Source organism: Spermophilus citellus (assembly GCF_964194105.1).
Source record: "Spermophilus citellus genome assembly, chromosome: 1".
NCBI classification, from domain to species: Eukaryota; Metazoa; Chordata; class Mammalia; order Rodentia; family Sciuridae; genus Spermophilus; species Spermophilus citellus.
Window position 1 is genome coordinate 139,256,363 of NC_138182.1, and position 20,587 is coordinate 139,276,949.

Sequence of the window (20,587 nt, forward strand, 5' to 3'; positions counted from 1 at the left end):
TTCCCACTGTTTATACAACAAACCTCTATCTCTTTAGAATGGTTCCCAAGGATATTCACTCCTGTGCTGTGCTACCTGCAGTCATCTCTAGTACATACGCAGCATCCTTCACTCAGCCTGCTAACCGTGCTGTGAACCTGGGTCTTCACCTGCCCTCTGGGCCTCCCAACTCAGCCTTTCCTTCACCTACAGGCTCTTATTTGGCCTATGGCCACCTGGAAAAATCCAGACACTTCACACTTGAGATTTTTCTTTGAGCCTTCATAAATTTCTTTTTCTTTCAATTCACTCAAAACATAGTTATTGAATACTTAAGGAAGCCCTGTTCAAGGAACTATGGATACAGAAGAAAAGAAAATTTAAAAAAAAAATCCCTGTCTTCATAGAGCTTACATTCTAGCTGGGGGGCTGGAGAGAGAAGCCCACAATGAATTCCCTATTTGAAATTTAAAATCACTACCTCCTTTTGGGCAGGCAGAACATTTTATATTAGACCAGGAAGACTTTCGTTATTGAATGTGAGATCATCTTGGATGGTACCAACAGTGTCAGCTTGCAAATCAGAGGTGGAAGTTGTAGACTGAGCACTATCACTAAGAATTCGTCTGAGCCCAAGGCAAATCATTCAGTTTGGACATCGTCACCTCACTGGTAAAATGTGAGCATAAGCAATCAATCAAGTGATCTGTAAGATCCTTTCAAATCTTCGGTGTTACTTTTCAGAAGTGAAGAATGAAATAATTAGAAAAGAGTATAAATAAACTACAATCTAAATCACACTTACAAACAATTAACTATCTTATAAAAAACAAATGTGCCCTTTGATAGAGGAGGTAGCTATAGATGTAGAGGCAGAAGAATTGTATTTTTGATAGGTTGGGCCCCCCCCAGAGCCAAATGCAGCTGGATTTGACTTCCTGCTTTTCTTATGTGTCAGCAGTGAGACCTCAGGCAAGTATCATCCCTCTTTTCTTCATCTATAAAATATGTCATTTTTAGGGGCTGTTTCATAGAGTTGGTGTGAGTGGGAATGTGATTGTGCCTGGAAAGGGTATGAGATGGTGTGTGGTGTACTGTCAGCCCTCAAGACACAGCAGCATAAAGGAAAAGTCATCCCTCTGTTAAGGACACCACTTGTTATTCATTGCATTCTCCGTCTCCTATCTCATTTCAGTTTTTTATATCAGTTTTGTGGAGCAGGGTCCTTTAATTCTATTTTGCAGATAGATTGGTTCATTTTCAAAGATGGAAGTGACTCAAGAATCCAGCACTCATTGACCGTCTGCCTAGTGAAAATCAGCAAATGTTTACATATATCACTTCCTAGTGGGGGCTGACTCTTTTGTAAGTACTTCACATGAACCGATTTGATGCTGTTATTCCTCGTGAGTCTTCTAAAAGTGGTTGTTATCAGTATTCCCAACTTATAGTGTGGGAACCCGAGAGATAGAAAGATTAACAACCTGGCCCAAGGTCACAAAGCTAGTTAGCACTGGAGCTGGGATTTGGACCCCATCTGGTCTGTTTCCAGAGTTTTTGTTTCTAATCATCATCATGTATGGCTTCACTTAAATACTAGACTCAAATCCCCGATTCCAGCCCAGAGGACTTATATCTCAATAGAAATATTTTTTGCTGATTTCTCTTTTCAAGAGCGAAAGTCAAATCCACACTTGATAAAGTAGAACACACAGAGTTAATGCCTTCAAGAATTCATGACTTTCAGACTCTCTCCTTGTTCTGTTGCTGAGGCTTCTGCTGAGTTGGTGCTGAGATTCCCTGTGGGGGGCCCCTGGGGTCTTGAGGGCCATTAAGGAGCCTTGTCATGTTATCAAGTATCTAAAGTTACCAACTTCTATTATATGGCTCTGTTCAAAAATGATTGCAAATCTTCTTCTTGCTAACTCCTCAGAATTCACAAATATAGTTTGGAAAGACAAGCCGTCTCCACAAAGGCCTACTAAGTCCATGGAAGGCACGTGCTTTAAGTTCTGAGACCAGAGGAATTACAGTTTGGAATTACAGTTTGCTGTCTAAAAACCACCGAGGTCACAGTGCCTATTCATAGAATACACAGTTGATTTCTCAGAGGCAAGACCACATGCAAGGAAACAGGAGAGAGGAGGCTGCTGCTTCCTTAGACTCTTAAAAACAGGTCAGTGGGCCAAAGCGATGAGATACCAAATGCAGGATCAGTGAGAGACACAGCCTGGGGCTGAATGCAGGAAGCTGGCTCTGCAGCCCGTGCTCCTGATGTGATATGGCACTTGGTGAGCTGTAAATGCAGTGTAGTTTATTTTTTAACAGCAAAGGGAAACACTGGAGGTAAATTTTTGGTCCATCCATCTGAGAATCATTTGAAGCTTGGTATCAAGGTTCTCATTGTTTATGCTACTTCAAGGAATTTCAGAACTGAATTTTATGAATTTTACAAAATGTGAAATGGAAGGCATCTAATCTCATCTCTAAGAACTCTCCTTTAGCCGTCTTTATAACACCCACGGCAAAAGTGCGTCGCCTGGCTGTCCTTGGATCATCTCCAGTCCCTGCCCCAGTCCCCACTCTCTCCCCTACCTGGCCCAGGATGGCATTGAGGCGCTCGGATTCACAGTCCACCACCACCAGACGCTCCTTTTTCTTCTCCAGATCCTGAAAGAGCATCCGGTATCCTTCCTCTGTGGTTGTCAAAATGTTGACTGCTGTCACCTGCCAGTTCTTCTCTGCGGCTGTGTCCAGGACTTTCTGCAGGACGGACAAACCTAGAGGTGGGACAGGTAGCACAGAGAAGTGGCTGTCAGCATCGGAAGGTACCACCCCACTTCCACCAGGCACTCTCCTTTCTGTACCCTCAACCCCACGGCTCTGCCAAGCTCAGCTCTAGCTTTCTTTCACTGTGCAAGGCTGGACTTCGTGAGCACAGGCACTGAGTCTCTTGTGTTTCTAGTCCCAGGCCACACTAAACAGTAGAGTTAACGAGTAGAGGCAATCCGAGGTTCAAATCCAACATACCAAGTACATGATCTTGTACAGGTTCATTTGCCTCAGCAAACTTTAATTTCTTCAAAGGTAAAATGAATCTTTATATCTTTAAGGGTTTTATACATGTTAGCTGTTATTATTTTGGGGCATTCAGTAAATGTTTACTAAATGAACCAACCTCGCATCTAAAGAGACACCTAAGAACTGTTGATCAAACTTGTGGATGTTTGATGTGCCCTCAATATGTCACTAACACTTTGTCACCCGTAGGTGGTCAATAAATGTGCACTGAATTTAACTACTCTCTTCTGATTCAGTTAAATGAGAGGAAGAAGCCTGTTCCTCAATACCGTTGAGTTCCATCTTTGAGACTGAGATGGTGTATTAGTTTCTAATTGCTGCTGTAACAAAATTACCACAAGCTTTGTGGCTTAACACAACACAAATTTATCATCTTATACTTCTGGATGTCAGATGCTGGAGATGGGTATCCTTGTGCTAAAATGAGGGTGTTGGCTTTCTGAAGGTTCTAGGGCAGAAACTGTTTTCTTGCCTTTCCAGCTTTTAGAAGCTGCCTGCATCCTTTGGCTTCATCTCTGAAGCCAGAAATGATGACCAGGTCTTTCTCCCATCACTCTGACACTGACTCTCCTGTCTCTTACTTTCACAGTTAAGGAACTTTGTGATTACACTGTGTCCATCCAAGAACCCAGGAAAAGCTCCTTATTAAAAGGTCAGTTAATTTCATCTATAAACTTAATTCTCCTTTGCCACATAACAAATACACACATTCAGGTTCAGGGATGAGGAAATGAATATCTTTTCAAGAAGGTAATTATTCTGCCTATCCCATTTGCTCTTGCATTATTAATCTTTCGTATGTATCTTATATCCAACTCCCAATAACACTGCTAATCCCTTCTGTACTGACCAATATGGGGCCTGACCTCAAAATCATCTATAGATTGATTCTGTTATGCCTTCAGTACATGTTGTAGAGTGTGTTTGAGCCTCATGTGTCCTGAAAATCTCCTGTGTGTTTGGCATTATTCTACTAGCTTTCTGTACTTCAAATCACTGAATTTTGTGAGGTAGGCTCTATTCTAATATCATTTTACAGATGTGGAAATTGAGGCTCAGAGAGAACTTGTCATTTGTCTAAGGTCACACAGCAAAAGTGTGGGGTCCTCTGTTGATTCTCAAGATGCTCCCCTATAAGCAAAGTTCATTTTTTTGTCAGCTTTGCCATTTCAGGTCTCAGCTGTATTATGCTGTAAAACTGTCCTGAAAGAGACCATCCCCAAGTGACTCCCATGATGACTACTGTCTAAGAAGTGAGATCATCAAAACGGGAAGAAAAAAGGGAATTTTTTTTAAAAATATTTGATGCTTTTGGTCTCTTTCTCTGCTGGCTCCTTCCCTTCTGAATAACAGCTGCTTAACTGCCTGCAAAACCATTTGCAAAAGCTGCTGTCCTCCTCAAAAGCCTCCTAAGACTTCACACAGGCAAACACGTCAGGGCCCTGGGCCTTGCCTCTGCTTCCAAGCCTGGCATCTCCATGTGCCTGTTTAGACCAATGACGATTCTGCTCTTATGGATCAGCCAGAGTGCAGGGGCGGGCAGCACCCAGGCCAGAGCAAAGACTAGACTTTGCTAGAGAAAGTGGGGTTTGAGCATGCTGTAAAAGATGGGAGGGATTTACTAGGTAGATGTGAGAAGGAAGTGCGTTCCAGACAGGGAGTAGCATGAGCAAAGGCATGGGGAAGAAAATGTAGGAGACACTGATTTGGAAAGTGTGATGTAAAATTCAAAGGAGGCAGAAATTACAAAGCTCTGAGAGGGATGATGATGATGATGATGATGATGATGATGATGATAGAAGGTAAAATATATGGAGATTTTTGAGAATTTATCAGGTCATAGGCACCAAACAAGCGCTTCCTAGTCATTATCTCATTTACACGTTTATGAAGCAGAGACCTTTTGCCTTTATTATAGAGATGAGGCAATGAGACAGAGAATTTTATCCACATTATGTAGTCTTAAAACTAAGGCACAGAGTGGGAGAGAACCCAGGAGTCTGGTGAGCAACAGAGGGACTGGTGTGTTAAGAGGATTACTCTCCCAAAGGGTGTGTTTCCACACTGTGGGTTAGAGATTAGCTACTGATACACCCGTCCACAGAAGGAAAGCATTTTGGATCATGTCCATGTGTTTTTCAAAGGGACAGGGTGGCATTATTCTTCCTCTAGCCGATCATTTTCTCTCCATTGCTTAACAGCCTCCTTCCCTAATCCTTGGCTTACCCCGGTCGGCATCATAAATGTAGACAAATTTCTGCCACTTGTAATGGTCAATGATGCTGATGAGGGCATCCTGCAGTTCAGGGCGCAGCTGGAGGACAAACTGATTGGATGTGTCGACAGGAAAGCTCGGCGTAATGAAGCACACGTGGAGGGCCCCGCAAAAGGAGGTTAACATATTGACAGTCCTTCGTTCATAGAACCCAAAGATGGCGTAGACTCCTTTGGAGAACTGGGAACAGACTAGAAGAGAAAGAGAGAAGGATTAATGGATGGATGGGAGATGCTGTAAACCAGTTGTCAGAGAGCTGAAAAACAAATCCATCCAACCCATCACCTGTCTACCATCTATTATCTAGCCATCCACCCATCCATCAAACCAATCCATCCACCCATGCCCGCAATACACCAATCTATTCACCTGTCCATCTCTCCCTCCTGTTCACCCATTCATCTGTCTAATCTCCCAGCCATCTGTCTAAATCCAGTGCCTATTACGTGCTGGATGTTATCATGGTTACTAACTACAGTAATCATGTATACGAAGTGTTTTATTTACTATGTTATCTCACTTTGTCTCTATAATGGCCCTGTTAATGCAAGAAAGGGATGATTGGGTCATGTTTTTAAAGGGGGAAACCAAGGATCAGAAAGCTAATGGATACATTCAAGTAGCACATCTAGTGCAAATCTGAGTCGGGCAGATCTCTTCACTCTTCATCCAGCGATCTTTACATTTTCATTGATCATCACTACCAGGCAAAATATTTAAAGAAAAACGCTGTAGGAAGAAAGATGTCTCCTGGCTGTTGCTGTTGATACATGTTTAAGGAGACAAGTGTTGATTTTCCCAGCCTGGCCTGTGGCTCTCTGTGTACACTTCTCTGTTGATCTCATTTGGTGTTTGTACTCCTGTTGGCTGATTTTCGGGCCCCCCAGTGTCTCAGACATAGAAATAGCTTAGCTGTGTGAACATTCCCCCAGGATCCACTTTGTAGGATCCCAGCGCGGTTACCAGTCCTGGTTTGTGGTTGATGACATTGCTGGTTAGAATATAATGCTAATAAGACCAAGGACCCGGGATTGAACTCTTGTCAGTCAGTTCCTAAACCCGATTTTACTATCTGATATGGGATAGAGTTCACAGTCTTTGCCCCTATAAGGAGACCAACCCCAAAGTTATCCCCAGTGCCTGAAAATTACCCTCCCAATGTAAACATCAGGTTCTTCATCACAATAAGAGTATTCTGCACCCCTTTCACATATATTGGGCTTTTAACCCTCATTACAACCTTATAACTTGGATATTATCAGGTATTATTTTTTCTTTTAAGATAAAAAGTTAATGCTCTTAGATCCTTTGTTTCCTACCACATCACCTGCTCATGATACGATATGACCTTTAACATGGGGTCTCCAAGACGTGTCCCATGAAACATTAGTTCCACAAGATGAGAATCTCTGAACAAGAAAAGTCTTGTTTGGTCAAATAAATTGGGAAATATTGTGTGCCCTGTCCCTGTCTTGGAGTTTCATAAAGGATTGTGAGGTGTCCTGTTCAACTTTAATCTAGAGTTTACCAAATTGATTTGCCAGTAGGATCTCTTTTTGGCTCATACTTTTAACGTGGATTTGAAGATCCTTTGGGTCATGTTGCAATAAAGAATGCAGTTAGCCTTGGGGCCAAATGGTCTTTTGTGAGTTCTCAGTAAGTCCCTGCAGATAGTGGAGTTGAAAGATCAATGTTTCTTAAGAGATGCCAACTCAGCCACCTGAGTCATCAGTCCAACTCCTACTGAAAATGAGCATGCATGCCATTTACAGGAAACCAGCAGCCATCAGTAACATCTGCTTGCATACTTCCAGTTTCTGGGGACTCACTACCTCTTCAGGTGCCTGGCCACTGACAGACTGCTCTTTGAAGCCACAACCTCACAGAATACTTGCTTTTAATCCAATCTATAGCTCTCCTGATATGTGAAGGTGTATTCATGGCCTCAAGCTTTATGACATTTTATATTTAGCAACGAAATCCATTCTCCACCTGGAAGCATTAATTAAAACAAAACAAAATACATTGTTTCACTTCCTTATGCAAAATCTCAAAGAGTTTTGAGATTTCTCATTGCACAAGGGGGAAAAAAAAACAATCCTCATATATCTGACCCTGATATGCAGCTTGAATAACTTATCCCACTGAACTTTCCTACATTACACATCCTTCTTCTGCTGCCTGCTCTGTCCACATGGCCTCCACTCTCTTCTTCTGGGGGGTCTGAGTTCATTCTGCCAAGACACTGTGCATGCTGTTCCCTTCCTGCCTGCAATGCTGTTCCCCAATCTCCTTGCAGAGACCACACCTTTGCAGCACTTGTACCTCAGCTCTTGTCTCACTTCCTCGAATAGCCCTTCCTTCATCACCTCCTCAAAACAGTGAGCTGATCTTCCTTCCCTCACCCCTCACTCCTATTGGTCTCCATCATATCACTTTGTCTTATTTCCCATACTTTAATCATTATCATCTAAAATATTTTTCTGAGTTTACATATATATCTCTCTATCATCTATCTATCTGTGGTGGCTTGGGCAAATGCAAATTCCCTGAAAATAAGGATCTTGCTTGTGCCCCAAGGCTGGTGTCGTGCACTGGGAAAATGGTATGCGCTTAATATAATGTTAGAAGAATAAATGAATGATGAATTCTTGATGAGAAGGTCACATGACCCCAGTGGCTGATGGAAAAGTTGGACTCACACAGAGGAGACCGTTGGGGCCTCTGGTCTCCCTTCTCCTGGTCTGGGTAGCTTTCTTCTAAGGTAGCTATGTGTCCTCTACCCCTCACACTGATTTCTCCTTCACCCTAAAGAGGACACTGCTCGCAGTCCACAGCAGGCGCTATCTTTAAATGTCTATTGTAATTACTAGAATCAAGATTTCCATAAATATGGATTCTGTACCAGGAAACTAAACCCTGTATATTATCCTCCCATGTTAAATCTAGATTTTTCAAAATGCACCATCCATCTTACAGGGGTAAGTGGGCACAGGGAGACCATAAACCCTTTTAAAATATCATACACTGTACATGGTATTTTAGGATCCCTTCTCTGCCTTTGCTGCAGCAAAATATTGTCCTGTGGGATATAAGCCTGATGTTCTAGATCTGTTCCCTCATGTCACCTACTTGTCTTCAAGTGAGGCCTCTGGGGCCCGCCTGGCTGGTGATTCTTGCTAGGACTTTAGAAGTAGAGGAGGAAAAGGTGGGACGAGGGTGGAAGAAACAGGAGCAGACAGACATGATCACATCTTCAGACACACAGAAGGAAAGGATTTTATTATTTATTGTTTCATCTCATATCATCTCCCTGTTTTTCTCTTCTACAAATCTCTTTTCTGCTTTGTCCTTTTTAAGCTAAGGTGAATTTTCCTGCTGCTCCCTAAAAGAGCATGGCTTGGGGCTAACCTGACCTGAATTTGCACCTGAGTAGGTCCTGGCTCCCAGAGTTTCTGAGCATTTGACCTTCAAGCTGTCTCCTCATTTCAGCTGAGAGAGAGAGAGAGAGAGAGAGAGAGAGAGAGAGAGAGAGAGAGACTCTGCAGAGAGAGAGAGAGAGAGAGAGAGAGAGAGAGAGAGAGAGAGAGAGAGAGAGACTCTGCAAGCCCAAGGCCCAAGCGCAGTCTTTAGGTAAGGGTTGGGAAATACAATTACCATTTGTCAGGCACTTCATTGAATGTGTTGTAATAAATATGCAATCAGAAAAGATAACATGGTACTGTAGAAAAAAGCACTAGACTAGATGTCAGGAGACCTGGAGGATTCTCCTTTTGTCTTAATCACTGCAGAGCAAACCCCTGCACTCTCCTGGGATTCTTTTTATCTGAAAAACAAAGGTTTAGACTCCTGCAACTTTTGACACCCTCCAGGCTCCAACAGTCTAGAGTCTAGCCTAATTAACTGGAAAATGTTTACTGATTCAACAGCATTTTAGCTATTTGCTGGCCCAACTTTTAGTGACCTCAGGTGCACTTTTTTCCATTGCAAAAAGTAATGAAAGCTCTGAGCTGTTGGATTCTGTTGTGACAAAAAATCCTAGCACGAAATCTAGATGGGTTTTATTTATGATATGGTTCCCAACCAGCCATGTGAAATTAGTTACTTAGTACAGAGGAGTCAAAATGAGGCACATCAGAAAAGGAACCAGGGGTGGAGAATGCATGGTCCGACAGGGCAAGCAGTGGAGGAAGAAGTGGGAATGTTCAAGAGCAGAACCAGAACCCTGTGGTGTACTGGCCAAGTCACGGTATCCTCATGTTGAGGCTGGTTCAGCGTAGGCTGAACCACGTGTGGGATCCTCTGCTTAGGAAGGCAGTGGTGTCTCCAGAACCTTCTGACAGGTGCTATAGGAGCTGATATCGAGCAAGGAGTGCCACAGGTGGTGCAAGGATGTTTGCTTTTGTTAACTCTGCCCATCCCATGATGCTGGTCACAAACTGGGGAAATAAGACCCAGGACGGGCACAAGCAAAGCCAAGATCTGAACACCACCATGCCGGCTGTGGAACTTGAACTTTGATGTGGGTGATACGTTGCCTTCTCCTTCCACGAGGCTGGAGGGAAGCAGTCTCTGCTCTGGTTTCTGGAAAACCCTCTCATGTAGCTTGCTGCTTCCCCCGCTGCCAGTTAAAGAGGCATCGCCACATCACGGTCCATGAGGTGCACATATTAAAACCAACAAATAAACGAACCTGGTTGAGGTCTGATGTCTCCCTCCTCCCCTGGGAAGAGCTCATGTATACACATCTATCTTTTTCTTTGCTTACCTATGAGTCCATGAACCCATTCCACTACCACTCCATACCCAGCACCTAACTGGGTCAGACACTGTGTCAGACAAAGGGGGATGCATTGGTGAAGCAGGCAAGGCCCGACCTCAAGAACTGTCACTTTGACAGCGGGAGATACTAACAACCAGCCTGATGACTGGAATTCAGTCCAAGTGCCTTAGCAGGGATCAATTCTGGGTTCAGACAGGACACCTAGCCTTAGCCTTTTTGGGGACCTCAAAGAAGGCTTCCAAGAGGAAGGACCAGCTTCAACAGGAGCTAGCTAAGCAGGAGCCAGTCAGGAGAGGGTGTTGAGTGCAGTTACTGGCTCATGAAAAGAAGTCCAGGGATAAGGAACGGCGATAGCAAAGAGCTGGTAGAGAAAGAAAAAAAAAAAAGATGCACATATTCAGGGAATCCTGCCAGAGTGTCAGGTCCCAAGGTCCCTGCCTCCAAGAGATTCTGTAGCAGAATGTGTCCAACAATCAGCGCAAGTAAAAAATGAGGCCAGGAATTCCCTCTTGGGGAGGCACAAGGGCAGGAGCTGAAGGGCAGGAACCCCCCCCCCCTCCCGCCCCCTGCATGGAGGAGGCATCCAATTCCACCCTCAGTGCACTCGGACATCTTTGATAATCACTCCTGGTTAAGGCACCATCCACTTAGTATCAATAAATCTCACAGCCCTGGGCACCAGCCTTGACAGCTCCCTCCCAGGGAGGGAACTCCTGATATTAGCAAATACTTTTTTATTGTCACTTCATTTAAAGGCTCTCACACCGACCTGTCTCCTCAGCTCCTGGCTTCAGTCCCTGGAAATGTGTCAGCCTCGTGGTAAATAGTAGATAATGAAGTGGTGGGACCGAGTGAGCGTGTGTGGATGGGCGACTTTTGGACCCTCGGGTCTCTCCCTGAATGATTCTATGCTGAGTGGTGGAAGTTGATCCTCTGACTCTAATGTTTTGACCCAAAATGTGCTTTATTTCCGACACGTAGGAAAGAATAAGAGTGCCCTTCCATCTCCTTTTTATTATACCCTCTTGCCTCCTTGCTACAATGCTGACATGAAAAAAATTACCATGATAGATACAAATTGTCCCCATTCCTTCTAAACAGTGTCATATTTATTTAGGATCCTGAGACATGTCCACGGCTTCTCTGGCATTCTCTAGATAAAAATCTTATCACTCATTTAATAAATTCAACAAATATTTACTGGGGTGCCAGAAATTAATATTGCCAGAGAATTGGGATACTGCAATGACACAAGACAGACACGTTCTCTGCCTTTACGGAGCTTGCACGTGAGTTCAGTAAGTTGGACATCAAGGAAATAAAGGGTAATTTGATGGACTAACAAGGGGGTCAACAAATGGTTACAGCTGCTGTTGCAGCCAGTATTTACTGAGTGACTGCTACAGTCCAAGCATGGTGCTCAGCACTTCACGTCTGTATCCAGATAGAGGGACCAGTTGATCTGAAGGTACTGCGTGAGCTGGGAAAGAAGAGAACATTAGAGCAACTAATGCACACCTGGAGCAAGCAGTGTGGCGTAGCACAGGGGACACATGGGTACCAGATTGCCTAGGACTTGGACAGGACTGGAGAAGCTGAGCTGCCAAGTCACATGCCTGTGTTGCAGTTCCCTTTGGCTTTTGGATTCATCTCCACTTTCCTGGGACTTCTCATCATCCCCTGGGCTCTAGAGACCAGCTGGGAAATGGCTACAAGGGAGATGCAGAAGAGGAGCCATCCTCTCCTGCCCTGATTTGTGTATTTATTATTAAACAGGGATATTAATTACCAAGCACTGAAAGTCAATGAGATGTGACATTGTGTTCAAGGCTAAGAATGAGCACACGGCTGGGTTCACTGGTCTGCAATTTAGGCTCACTGTGGGGGCTGACATATGTGAAGCCTAAGGCGTGGAGGAAGGGCAAGCAGACGGACTGTGGTTTGGGCTGCAGCAAACTCCTCGGTGCCTGACATGGTTCTGGAGAAGTAACTGCTAAGAAGCAAATCTGCTTTGGTGAACAAGCCCCTTTCCCCCACCGAGCTGCATCTGCTCCATCTATACAATGGGGCTCATGTTAAACTAGCCCTTCTCTCCTTCCTTGGGCCCTTCCTTCCTGAAACATCTCTAATAGAACTTTTTGAACTCATTAGGAATGTGTAGTTCTAGTGAGTTCAGATGAAAATTTGCTCTTTCTTCTTGCCATTCTTCTTTATCCACCCACCCATCCATCCATCCATCCACCCAACAGATGTAGTACAGGTTAGATAGGAAGCAGCTGCCATGGAGATACAGTGCTGAATAAGAAAAGTCCCTGCTGTCATGGAGTTTAGGTTCTAGAAGGGGTCAAGATGACATATTAATAAACAAGATCATGTTGGATGCTGCAAGTACTACAAGGAAAATAAAGTTAGGTGATGTGAGGGAGTCTGGCTACTCTAGGAGTCCTTCTCTGTGGCACTCATATTTGATTTGAGAAATAAGCTTTTCAAAGGGTATGTCCAGGCAAAGGGCCAGAGTTTCGGGTAGAAGGAATTACAGGGCTCAGGACTGATGAGCTTGAGAAACAAAAGACAAAGACCCAGGTCCACATAGGACAGGGGGAAAGAAGGAAAGCAGTAGAGATGAAGAGGAAAAGAAAGCGGTCCTGTAACTCTCTGGGTAAAATCAATGCTGCTCTGGGCATATAGTGCTCCAGGTGTGGCTTGGGTCCTTGTGGAGCTCAAGTCAATGGCTAAGAGACACAGTGGAGAGAGAGGCTATTCTGGCTCAATGAGATAACTAGGAAAATGAGAAGGAGAACATTTTCTTCTCAAGTGTGATGGAACTACCAACATACGGGGCTCAGTGAGTTCACTGGGTCCCAGGGTAGATGCTGCTGGTCCTTGGATGTTTCTAGGCTTTAGGCTCTGGCCTGGCACTAATGCTCTTGCTCCCTCCTGCCCACCCTCCTGCCTCCTGTCTTCTTCCTTTCCAAGTCTGTTCTGCTCTCTAAAGGTCCTGCTTAAATGCCACCTTCTGTGAAGGTCCTTGTGCCTTCCCAGTCCTAGCTGTGAACTAAGGGTCTCTACCCTGCTTTCCAATGTCCATAGAAGTGTGCATCTGTTAATCTCTTGTGTGTGTGTGTGTGTGTGTGTGTCTGTCAATCTCTAACACACCTGTTTTATGGCTGGGTTCTTTGATTTCAAGAACAGAAATCAATGGAGGATGACTAAGGATGACATTTGTTTGCAGGCTATGAGGGAGTCTCAGCTACAAAAAGTGGACCTCAGAGAAGACCGAAAATGTGGCAGCTCTGGGAATCTATCTAGCATTCAGGAATTCATGGACAGTTTCTTCAGGGTATCACCAGTATGTGAATAAATGAAAGAATGACTAAATGCAAATCATTCACCTGCACTGATTATCTATATTAATCCATAGATGCTATTGTTGACAACGAAGCCCATATTTCTTCCATGGTATTTCTTCCATGATGAGACTCATTTGTTTTATAATATAAAATAATTTTGTGTACTTAAATATTTTCACCCACAACTGAGATGTAAGCGCCTTTGAAGATAGAGGCCTTCTGAGTCTATCATTTTTCTTGATACGTACAATGTGATTTATCTCATATAGAGCTTGGTAAAGAAATAAACAAAAATTCTTGTTGTTGTTACTTGTTTTACATCCTTCTAAGTGAGACGAATCAGTTCATATCCATGGGTCTGGGAGATATGCAATATCCCCTGTGCATAGGTCACTCACTCATGTGGTCACTCCCTCTTAGCATAGGCCAACAGATGATGAGAGATGTGCCCTGAGGCTGGGAATGAAGCCCAGGCAACCGTAATGCAGCACCCACAACACACCATCTCCTCAACCACGCTCTCTAGGCAAGAAGGTTCATATCCCATTACATAATTCAACCCTTCAGATATCATTTTCACCCTGCATGGCCAACTGCTGAGCATCACTTGTATTCACATACTAATATGTGAAGAGGATCTTCAAGACAGAGTTCATATAATGATACAACTGTGCACATCATCTTCCTTGACTATCATTAAACTCAAACATAAGAATTCAAAGTCTCTTCTAAAGGAACCATCAGCCTACAAAAAATTTATCCTACTAGACAGCTATCTGACCAACTCCACTTTATACCTTATATAATTTGTATGTATTTGGAATGTGCAGGACCTGGTGTCCAGTGTATCACCAGCTGCAAGTAGAGCCTCCTACTCAAGTGGCGCTGGTGCACTGGGGACTTCTAGCCACCATGTGTTCTAGATGGCCGGCACCGCTTGGGAAAATAGCATTTTTACTTATTATTATTGGTATATCACAGAGCTTTCATCCCCTGGATAATAACAGCCAACACTGGTGCTTACCATTCATCAGGCACCATGCGAAGCTCTTTATATTGATTACTGACTTAATACTCATTCAGCAGAGTGGTGCAGGGATATCATTATTACCCCATTTTATAGATAGAAGCCCGAGGCTAATTAACTTGCCCAAGATCACATAGTTTAAGCAGAAGATTAAGAGTTCAAACACAAGAATTCCAACTTGAGAGGCATCACTTTCACCTTCTACGCTAGGCATTGGTGAACATTTCCCATAAAGAGCCAAAGAATCAATAATTTAGATTCTGGGGGTTATATGGTCTCTGTTGCAATTGCTCCTGCTGCACAAAAACATCCAAAGACAATAGGTAAACAAATCAGTGTGTTCTGGGTTTCAATAAAATTTTATTTACAAAAATAGGATTAGGCTGAATTGGCCTGTGGGACATAGTTTGGGAATTCCTGCTATCTGCTAGTCTAATACTGGATAGCAAGAAAGAGGAAATGCTAACAATTTGGTAAAGGTAATAATGACTCATAGGATAGTGGGTGAGTAATTTTCTCACATTCATTTTCTCCTGTGAATACCCAGGAAGGCAACTAAGGAAGGCATGGTGATCCTTGAGCCCATACAGATGGGAAAGCAGCTGGGGAATGATGGAGACAGGTCTGAACCCTTTCCTTTGCCATACCTCCTGGTTCTTCTGTGGTTTCTCTCTTTGGTCATAACATGAGGAGGTCAAGGGAAAGGAACCCTGAAACAACCAGTGGTTGAAGTCTCAATGGCTTCCACCAGCTGGTCTCTGTACAAGAGCCAATGAGAGCTTGAAGCTCTCAGAGTATTTTAGTTACTGTCTAACTTTTAGAGGAGGAAAAGATTATTTGGGGCTTATAGTTTCAGAGGCTTCAGTCCACAGATGGCCAACTCCATTACTCTAGGCCCAAGGTGAGGCAGAGCATCATGGGGGAAGGGGCCCAGCAGGGGAAAACGGCTCTTTTCATTGCAAGGTCAGGAAGGAGAGAGAGGGAGAGGGAGAGGGGAAGCGGAGACAAAGGGTCTTCAGGGAAGATGCACCCTTTCAGGGCACATCTCCAGTGACTCACCTCCCCTGGCCTCCTGCCTACAGCTTACCAGCCAGTCAGTCCATTCAAACGAGGATGGACTGATTAGATTACAGCTCTCCCTATCTAATCACTGCTCCTCTGAATACTCTTGCATTAACAGAGATCTGGGGGACACCTTACATCCAAACCACAGCTCAATCCAACTGCAGACACAAAGACAACCATATGTGATGTTCTCATTTCCAGGATTCCTCCCCTGAGCCCAGGCCAGCTTTGAACTAGAAGATGTTGGGATACTGCCCATGGCTGAAGGCCACTCTAAAGAGATGGCAAAGGATGCCCTGTTATTATAGGAAATGTGTTTTCAGAAGTTTATTCAAAAAGTAGACTCATACCATGGAGCTCACCACACTGTGGCTGGACCCTCAGGGCCAAAGTGTGGTGTCCAGTTAGGACTGCTAGGTCAGGGGCTCCTTGGGGAGGTGGTGTAAGGAGCTCTGTTTGCAATAAGAAGAGGGTGTGGATTTGAGCCTGGTGTCCACAAGGCTCATTCTTGGGTTGAGCTCAGGGGTCAAGGTTGAGACTGCAGTCCATACTGAGGTGAAGGCCCACGCAGCCGCATTTGTGGGTAGGCAGCAGAATTCCTTGAAGAGTCCTGAGGAGGATCAAATCCATCTAGCTCAGCCTCCTGTGCAGTCTCTGGGAACTGGCACAGGTATCAGCCAGAACAGAAGGACTAAAAGCAAGGACATTTGCCAAGGGAAAGGAGTTGTGGGAAGATCAGCTTCAGAGCTCCTCCTTCCTCTGGTTCTGCCCCCTGATCACAAAGCAACTCTCATGGGTTCATTAAGGAACCATTACCACGGGAACACCAGGTAAATCATTCATTAAGTGAAGCCAGACTCTCCCTTTGGCTATCTTAATTCTGGTTTCCTGAGTGAGTGGGAGAAAAAAAAAATCTTTTGTTTCTTATTTGCTATTCTTTTCCTCTGAAAATCATACTTGCAAATGGCTTTTCCTAACCCAAGCGGCAAGCCTACAGTGCGTGTGCACCCCTGAATTTGATCAGCATCTGTCAATCAAGGCAAAAGTTTACCGAAATCCACAAGGACAGCCCAAGGATGCCCTAAATCAGCAAAATTCATCTTCCATCTAGGATGCATCTGCTGAGGAGGGTGAAAGAACGATAATGAAGACACAAGGCTACCAAAGACAAGAGGTCCCCGGTCTCTAAAACCAAATGGCATCACCAGAAACCAAATCCTACTTCCTCTGTGTTTGAGTTCACATCTGACCCCTGCCCTTGACGGATTTCCAGAACACTAATCAAATGGAGGGGTGGATCCAGAAGAGAAGCTGAAATCATTTCTCTTTCCAATCTTAATCCGTGGTCTCAGCCATGCATGCTGAGAACATGGCATTTAGAACTAATGCTTGACCAGTGGAGTCCTGCTATGAACATGACTTTCCTTTCTGACAGGGATGTGAAGAACAATCAAGAATCTATCAATAATTACAGGCACTTTGGAATCTGAGGCTGTGAGCTCTGACCCCTGCCTGTCTCTCCTGCCACATCTGCTCTCCACACACCTTCAGCCTGGCCTTTACACCCAGTCTTTCTCCTACCTTGCAGGACGGTCCAAATTTTCCTGCCCTGGGAATTGTGTACAAGCTGTTCTCCCCTTGAAAGCACTTGTAGCACTCTTTCAATTGCTGACTGTTCACATTCTTCAGGTCTCAGCTTAAATGCTCCCTCTTGAGAGAGGCCCTCTCTGAAGTACACAACTCACCCTTTTATTCTCCATCATAGTATCTGGTTTCTTTTGATCGTAGCTTATCTCTATCTCTATTCTGCTTGATTTCTTTTTTATCTGCTTAATCTTATCTCCCCTTTAGGGCAAGGATTATGTCTATTTTATTTACTGTTAAGAGTCCTAGCGTCTAGTACAGCACTTGGCATATGGGAGGCACCAAGTCACACTTGTGGAGTGCAATGAACAAGTGAATGAGCCAGCAAGCTTCTTCTTCTATGACCTTAGAAGAATCCCTTTCCCTTTTGGAGTTTATTTCCTGGTTGGTGTGGAAGTGCTGTGTCTAGCTGTACCATTTTTCTCCCTTACCACTTTTAGAGCAGGGATTGAAGCATGCATTCGGGGAGCCCAGGCTGCCTAGCCCTGGTGCTGGCACTTTGGTCTGCCACCTTTCCACCAACCGGAACTCCTTAGCAAAAGCCCTGCTGCTCTGCATGTCCTGGTGTCCATTTCTCTCTGTGCCAACATTTGAATTACTTCTCAAAGTTTTTCAAAACATATCCGGAAATGGTGCTTCCTAAAAAATCAGTGTGGGGTCCTTGAATTCTGGGAGAAATTCTAAGAAGAAAAGTCTTTCTTCCATCCTGGAGTGTTTTCTTTGAATGCCCTCACTAAAATGAAGAGCTCCAGGAGGGTGTGAGGGGACAGGGCTGAAATTCAAATTAATTCTGGGGAAAACAGTGAACAAGGAAAGAGGAGCCGGAAACACAGGCACATATGCAGCATGGAACTGGTGAGAGCATTTGAGGAAAGCCTGAAAGTGGAGCAAATGTGCTGTTTCCTGCATTTGCATAAGTCACCCACTGAGAACTCTGTGGGGCAGAGCCTCCTGGCCCCAGTTCACCTCTCCAGCCTCATTCTGCTCAGTCCACCAGACACGGAGAGGCCCCACCCACATTGAGGCACTCAGTAAACCATTTCCTTCCAGGTTGCCCTGCCTCCGCATTCACTCCTAAAAATGCCCCTTCATGCCTGGAAAACTTCTACACATCCTTCAAGACCCAGCCAGAGGTGGATTCCAGTGGGACACCTACCAATCCTTCCCAAAGGAAAAAATTATTAAGTTTCTTCTCTGTGGTTCCAAAGCACTTTCTCTCTTAGCAATTATCTTGCTCAATATTCCATAATTTAGCATTTTTATGTCTGTGTTCTTTGTCAGACTGTGAATGCCTTTAGGGAAGGGCTGGTTCCAATTAGTTTTTAATGTCTCGTATTGTAGCTCTGGCAGGGAGAGCAGTATTCAGTGACTGCTGGATGTGTGCAAGTTGGCTTGCTCGGGTATGAAGGTAGGGTGATAATACCTACCTTGCGTGCAGTGAGGAGCAAAGGAGGAAATAAGATCACCAGACTCCTGGATTCACTGTCAAGTGTAGTGTATGCACAAGCCATCATTTTAGTTAAACTGCACAATCCAAATCTGAGGTGGGCTGAACCTTGGAGTTTCCAAGGGTGAAACAGCTTGCTCTTAGAGTACAGTCAATAAATATCAAACTAGAACAGAACAACTTTTTCTTTTCTTTTTTTTTTTTTTTTTTTTTTTTTTTTTTAACCAAGCTGCTTGACTTCTGGTGAAATTTTCTCCCTATCAGAACACACATACTTAAAAAACATTTGGCTGGAAGTTTGGTCACATGAATGGATTGACTAAAGGAAATATGGATATGAGTTCTCTATAAGATATCACAAATTTATGTACTACACTCGGCCCTCTCTATCCGTGAGTTCTGCATCCAGCTGTGGATTTGGCCAAATGTGGATGGAAAATACCTTTAATTTTTTTTTCTCTTCTGAACATGCACAGACTTTTTTTCTTGTCATCATTTCCCAAACGATGCAGAATAGCAACTATTTACACAGCATTTACACTGTGTTGGGTATGAATGATCTCGGGATGATTTACAGCCCATGGTGGGAGGTAGGTAGGTTATATCCAAACACTGCGCCATGTTATAGAAGGGACTTGAGCATCATGGGTCTCGATGACCATGACATCCTGGAATCAGGGACTCTGTTCCCACTTTTCATCCTCATTATACCCTGGCCTGTGCTCTGTATCTGCTTATCATCTAGACTGAGGGCACTTTGTCATTGACCTTATCACTTTATCCCTGTCTCGCCCTTGCCCACTTTCTCTTTTCCACCTTCCATTCACAAAGCAGCCAGAATGTTCTGAAAGCAGAAGTCAGACCCCCTGACAGTTCCCCTAAGGACTCTGACTTCATACTGTGGTCCACAGGTCTCTACCTAGTCATCTGATGGGCTTGGAGCCCCGCTGACTCAAACAACTCCATCATCTCCCTTTCCTTCTTCTGCTGCTTCAGCTCCTCCAACATAACAAGGTCCTCCTGGGTCCTGTTCCCTCTGCTTAGAATTCTGCTCCCCCACTTGGGCTTGGCTGGCTTCTGCCCTTCTTTCCATACCAAATAGGTCATCCTGCTGTTTTCTGTTACAGCATTTAGTTTGTTTCCTTCATGCACTTTATCATAAAGTGGTAATTATAGTGGAAGCCCTTTTTTATTTGATGCAATGGGGACAAGAATTAGATTACTTGGAAAAAATAAAAATAATGGAGAATCACAAAAAAAAAAATGATTCATGGCAGTTAATTTTTTTTTCAGCTAAAATCACCTAAGTGCAAATGTATTTATCCATCTTCTGATGCTCTTGGGACTTGAAGACACTTATAAAAGTAAGTCTGAGTACAGAATTTCTTGGTGTGTTCTTCTTCAATCTTTAATAGTTGTCTTATCTGTACCTAAAATTACAACATTTTAGTGATTCATTTGCTTCTAAAGAAATAGAATGTTTTTTTGCACTCCTATGTTGCCAGTTTACATAATTTTTAGTTATGTTTCTCAAGTATAATGAAAATATAGAAATAGAAATAGGTTTGGAAACAAAACAGAATTGATACCTATTGTACCCCAACTAAATTGATGTGGGCAACTTGGGGGCCTCCATTCTGGTCTGGGAGAAGAGGCTATGGGCCAGGAGCTTGTAGATCCCCAGGGGCATCAGTTAGGATGCAGAGAGTGGGAATGCAGTTCCTCCAAAGAGCTGGTTGAAAAGAAGTTGGTTACGAGAGACTTTATTGAAACTCGTGATTAGTTGATTTGTTGGTTATCTGTCCCCCTCTATGGCTGAAGGCATCAGAGGATAGAGCCTCTTTTATTTTTCCTGAGCATGCATGGTACTGAGCACAGTCCTCGATACTGTGAGGTACAATGAATGCCAAGTAAATGAATACACAAGCCAGTGCAC

At 43.9% G+C, this 20,587-nt stretch overlaps 1 protein-coding gene across 2 annotated transcripts in view; it reads right to left on the reverse strand.

Annotated features, from left to right (window-relative positions):
* GRIA1 (glutamate ionotropic receptor AMPA type subunit 1) overlaps window positions 1–20,587 on the reverse strand; it is a 301,467-nt gene that overhangs the window by 139,073 nt on the left and 141,807 nt on the right. For both annotated transcript variants that reach the window (XM_081305244.1, XM_081305245.1), the window contains exons 3-4: window positions 5,287–5,526; window positions 2,575–2,759 (exon numbers count right to left, since the gene is read on the reverse strand). In XM_081305244.1, the coding sequence (XP_081161370.1) occupies window positions 2,575–2,759; window positions 5,287–5,526 (425 nt within the window). The remainder of the gene's footprint in view (window positions 1–2,574; window positions 2,760–5,286; window positions 5,527–20,587) is intronic.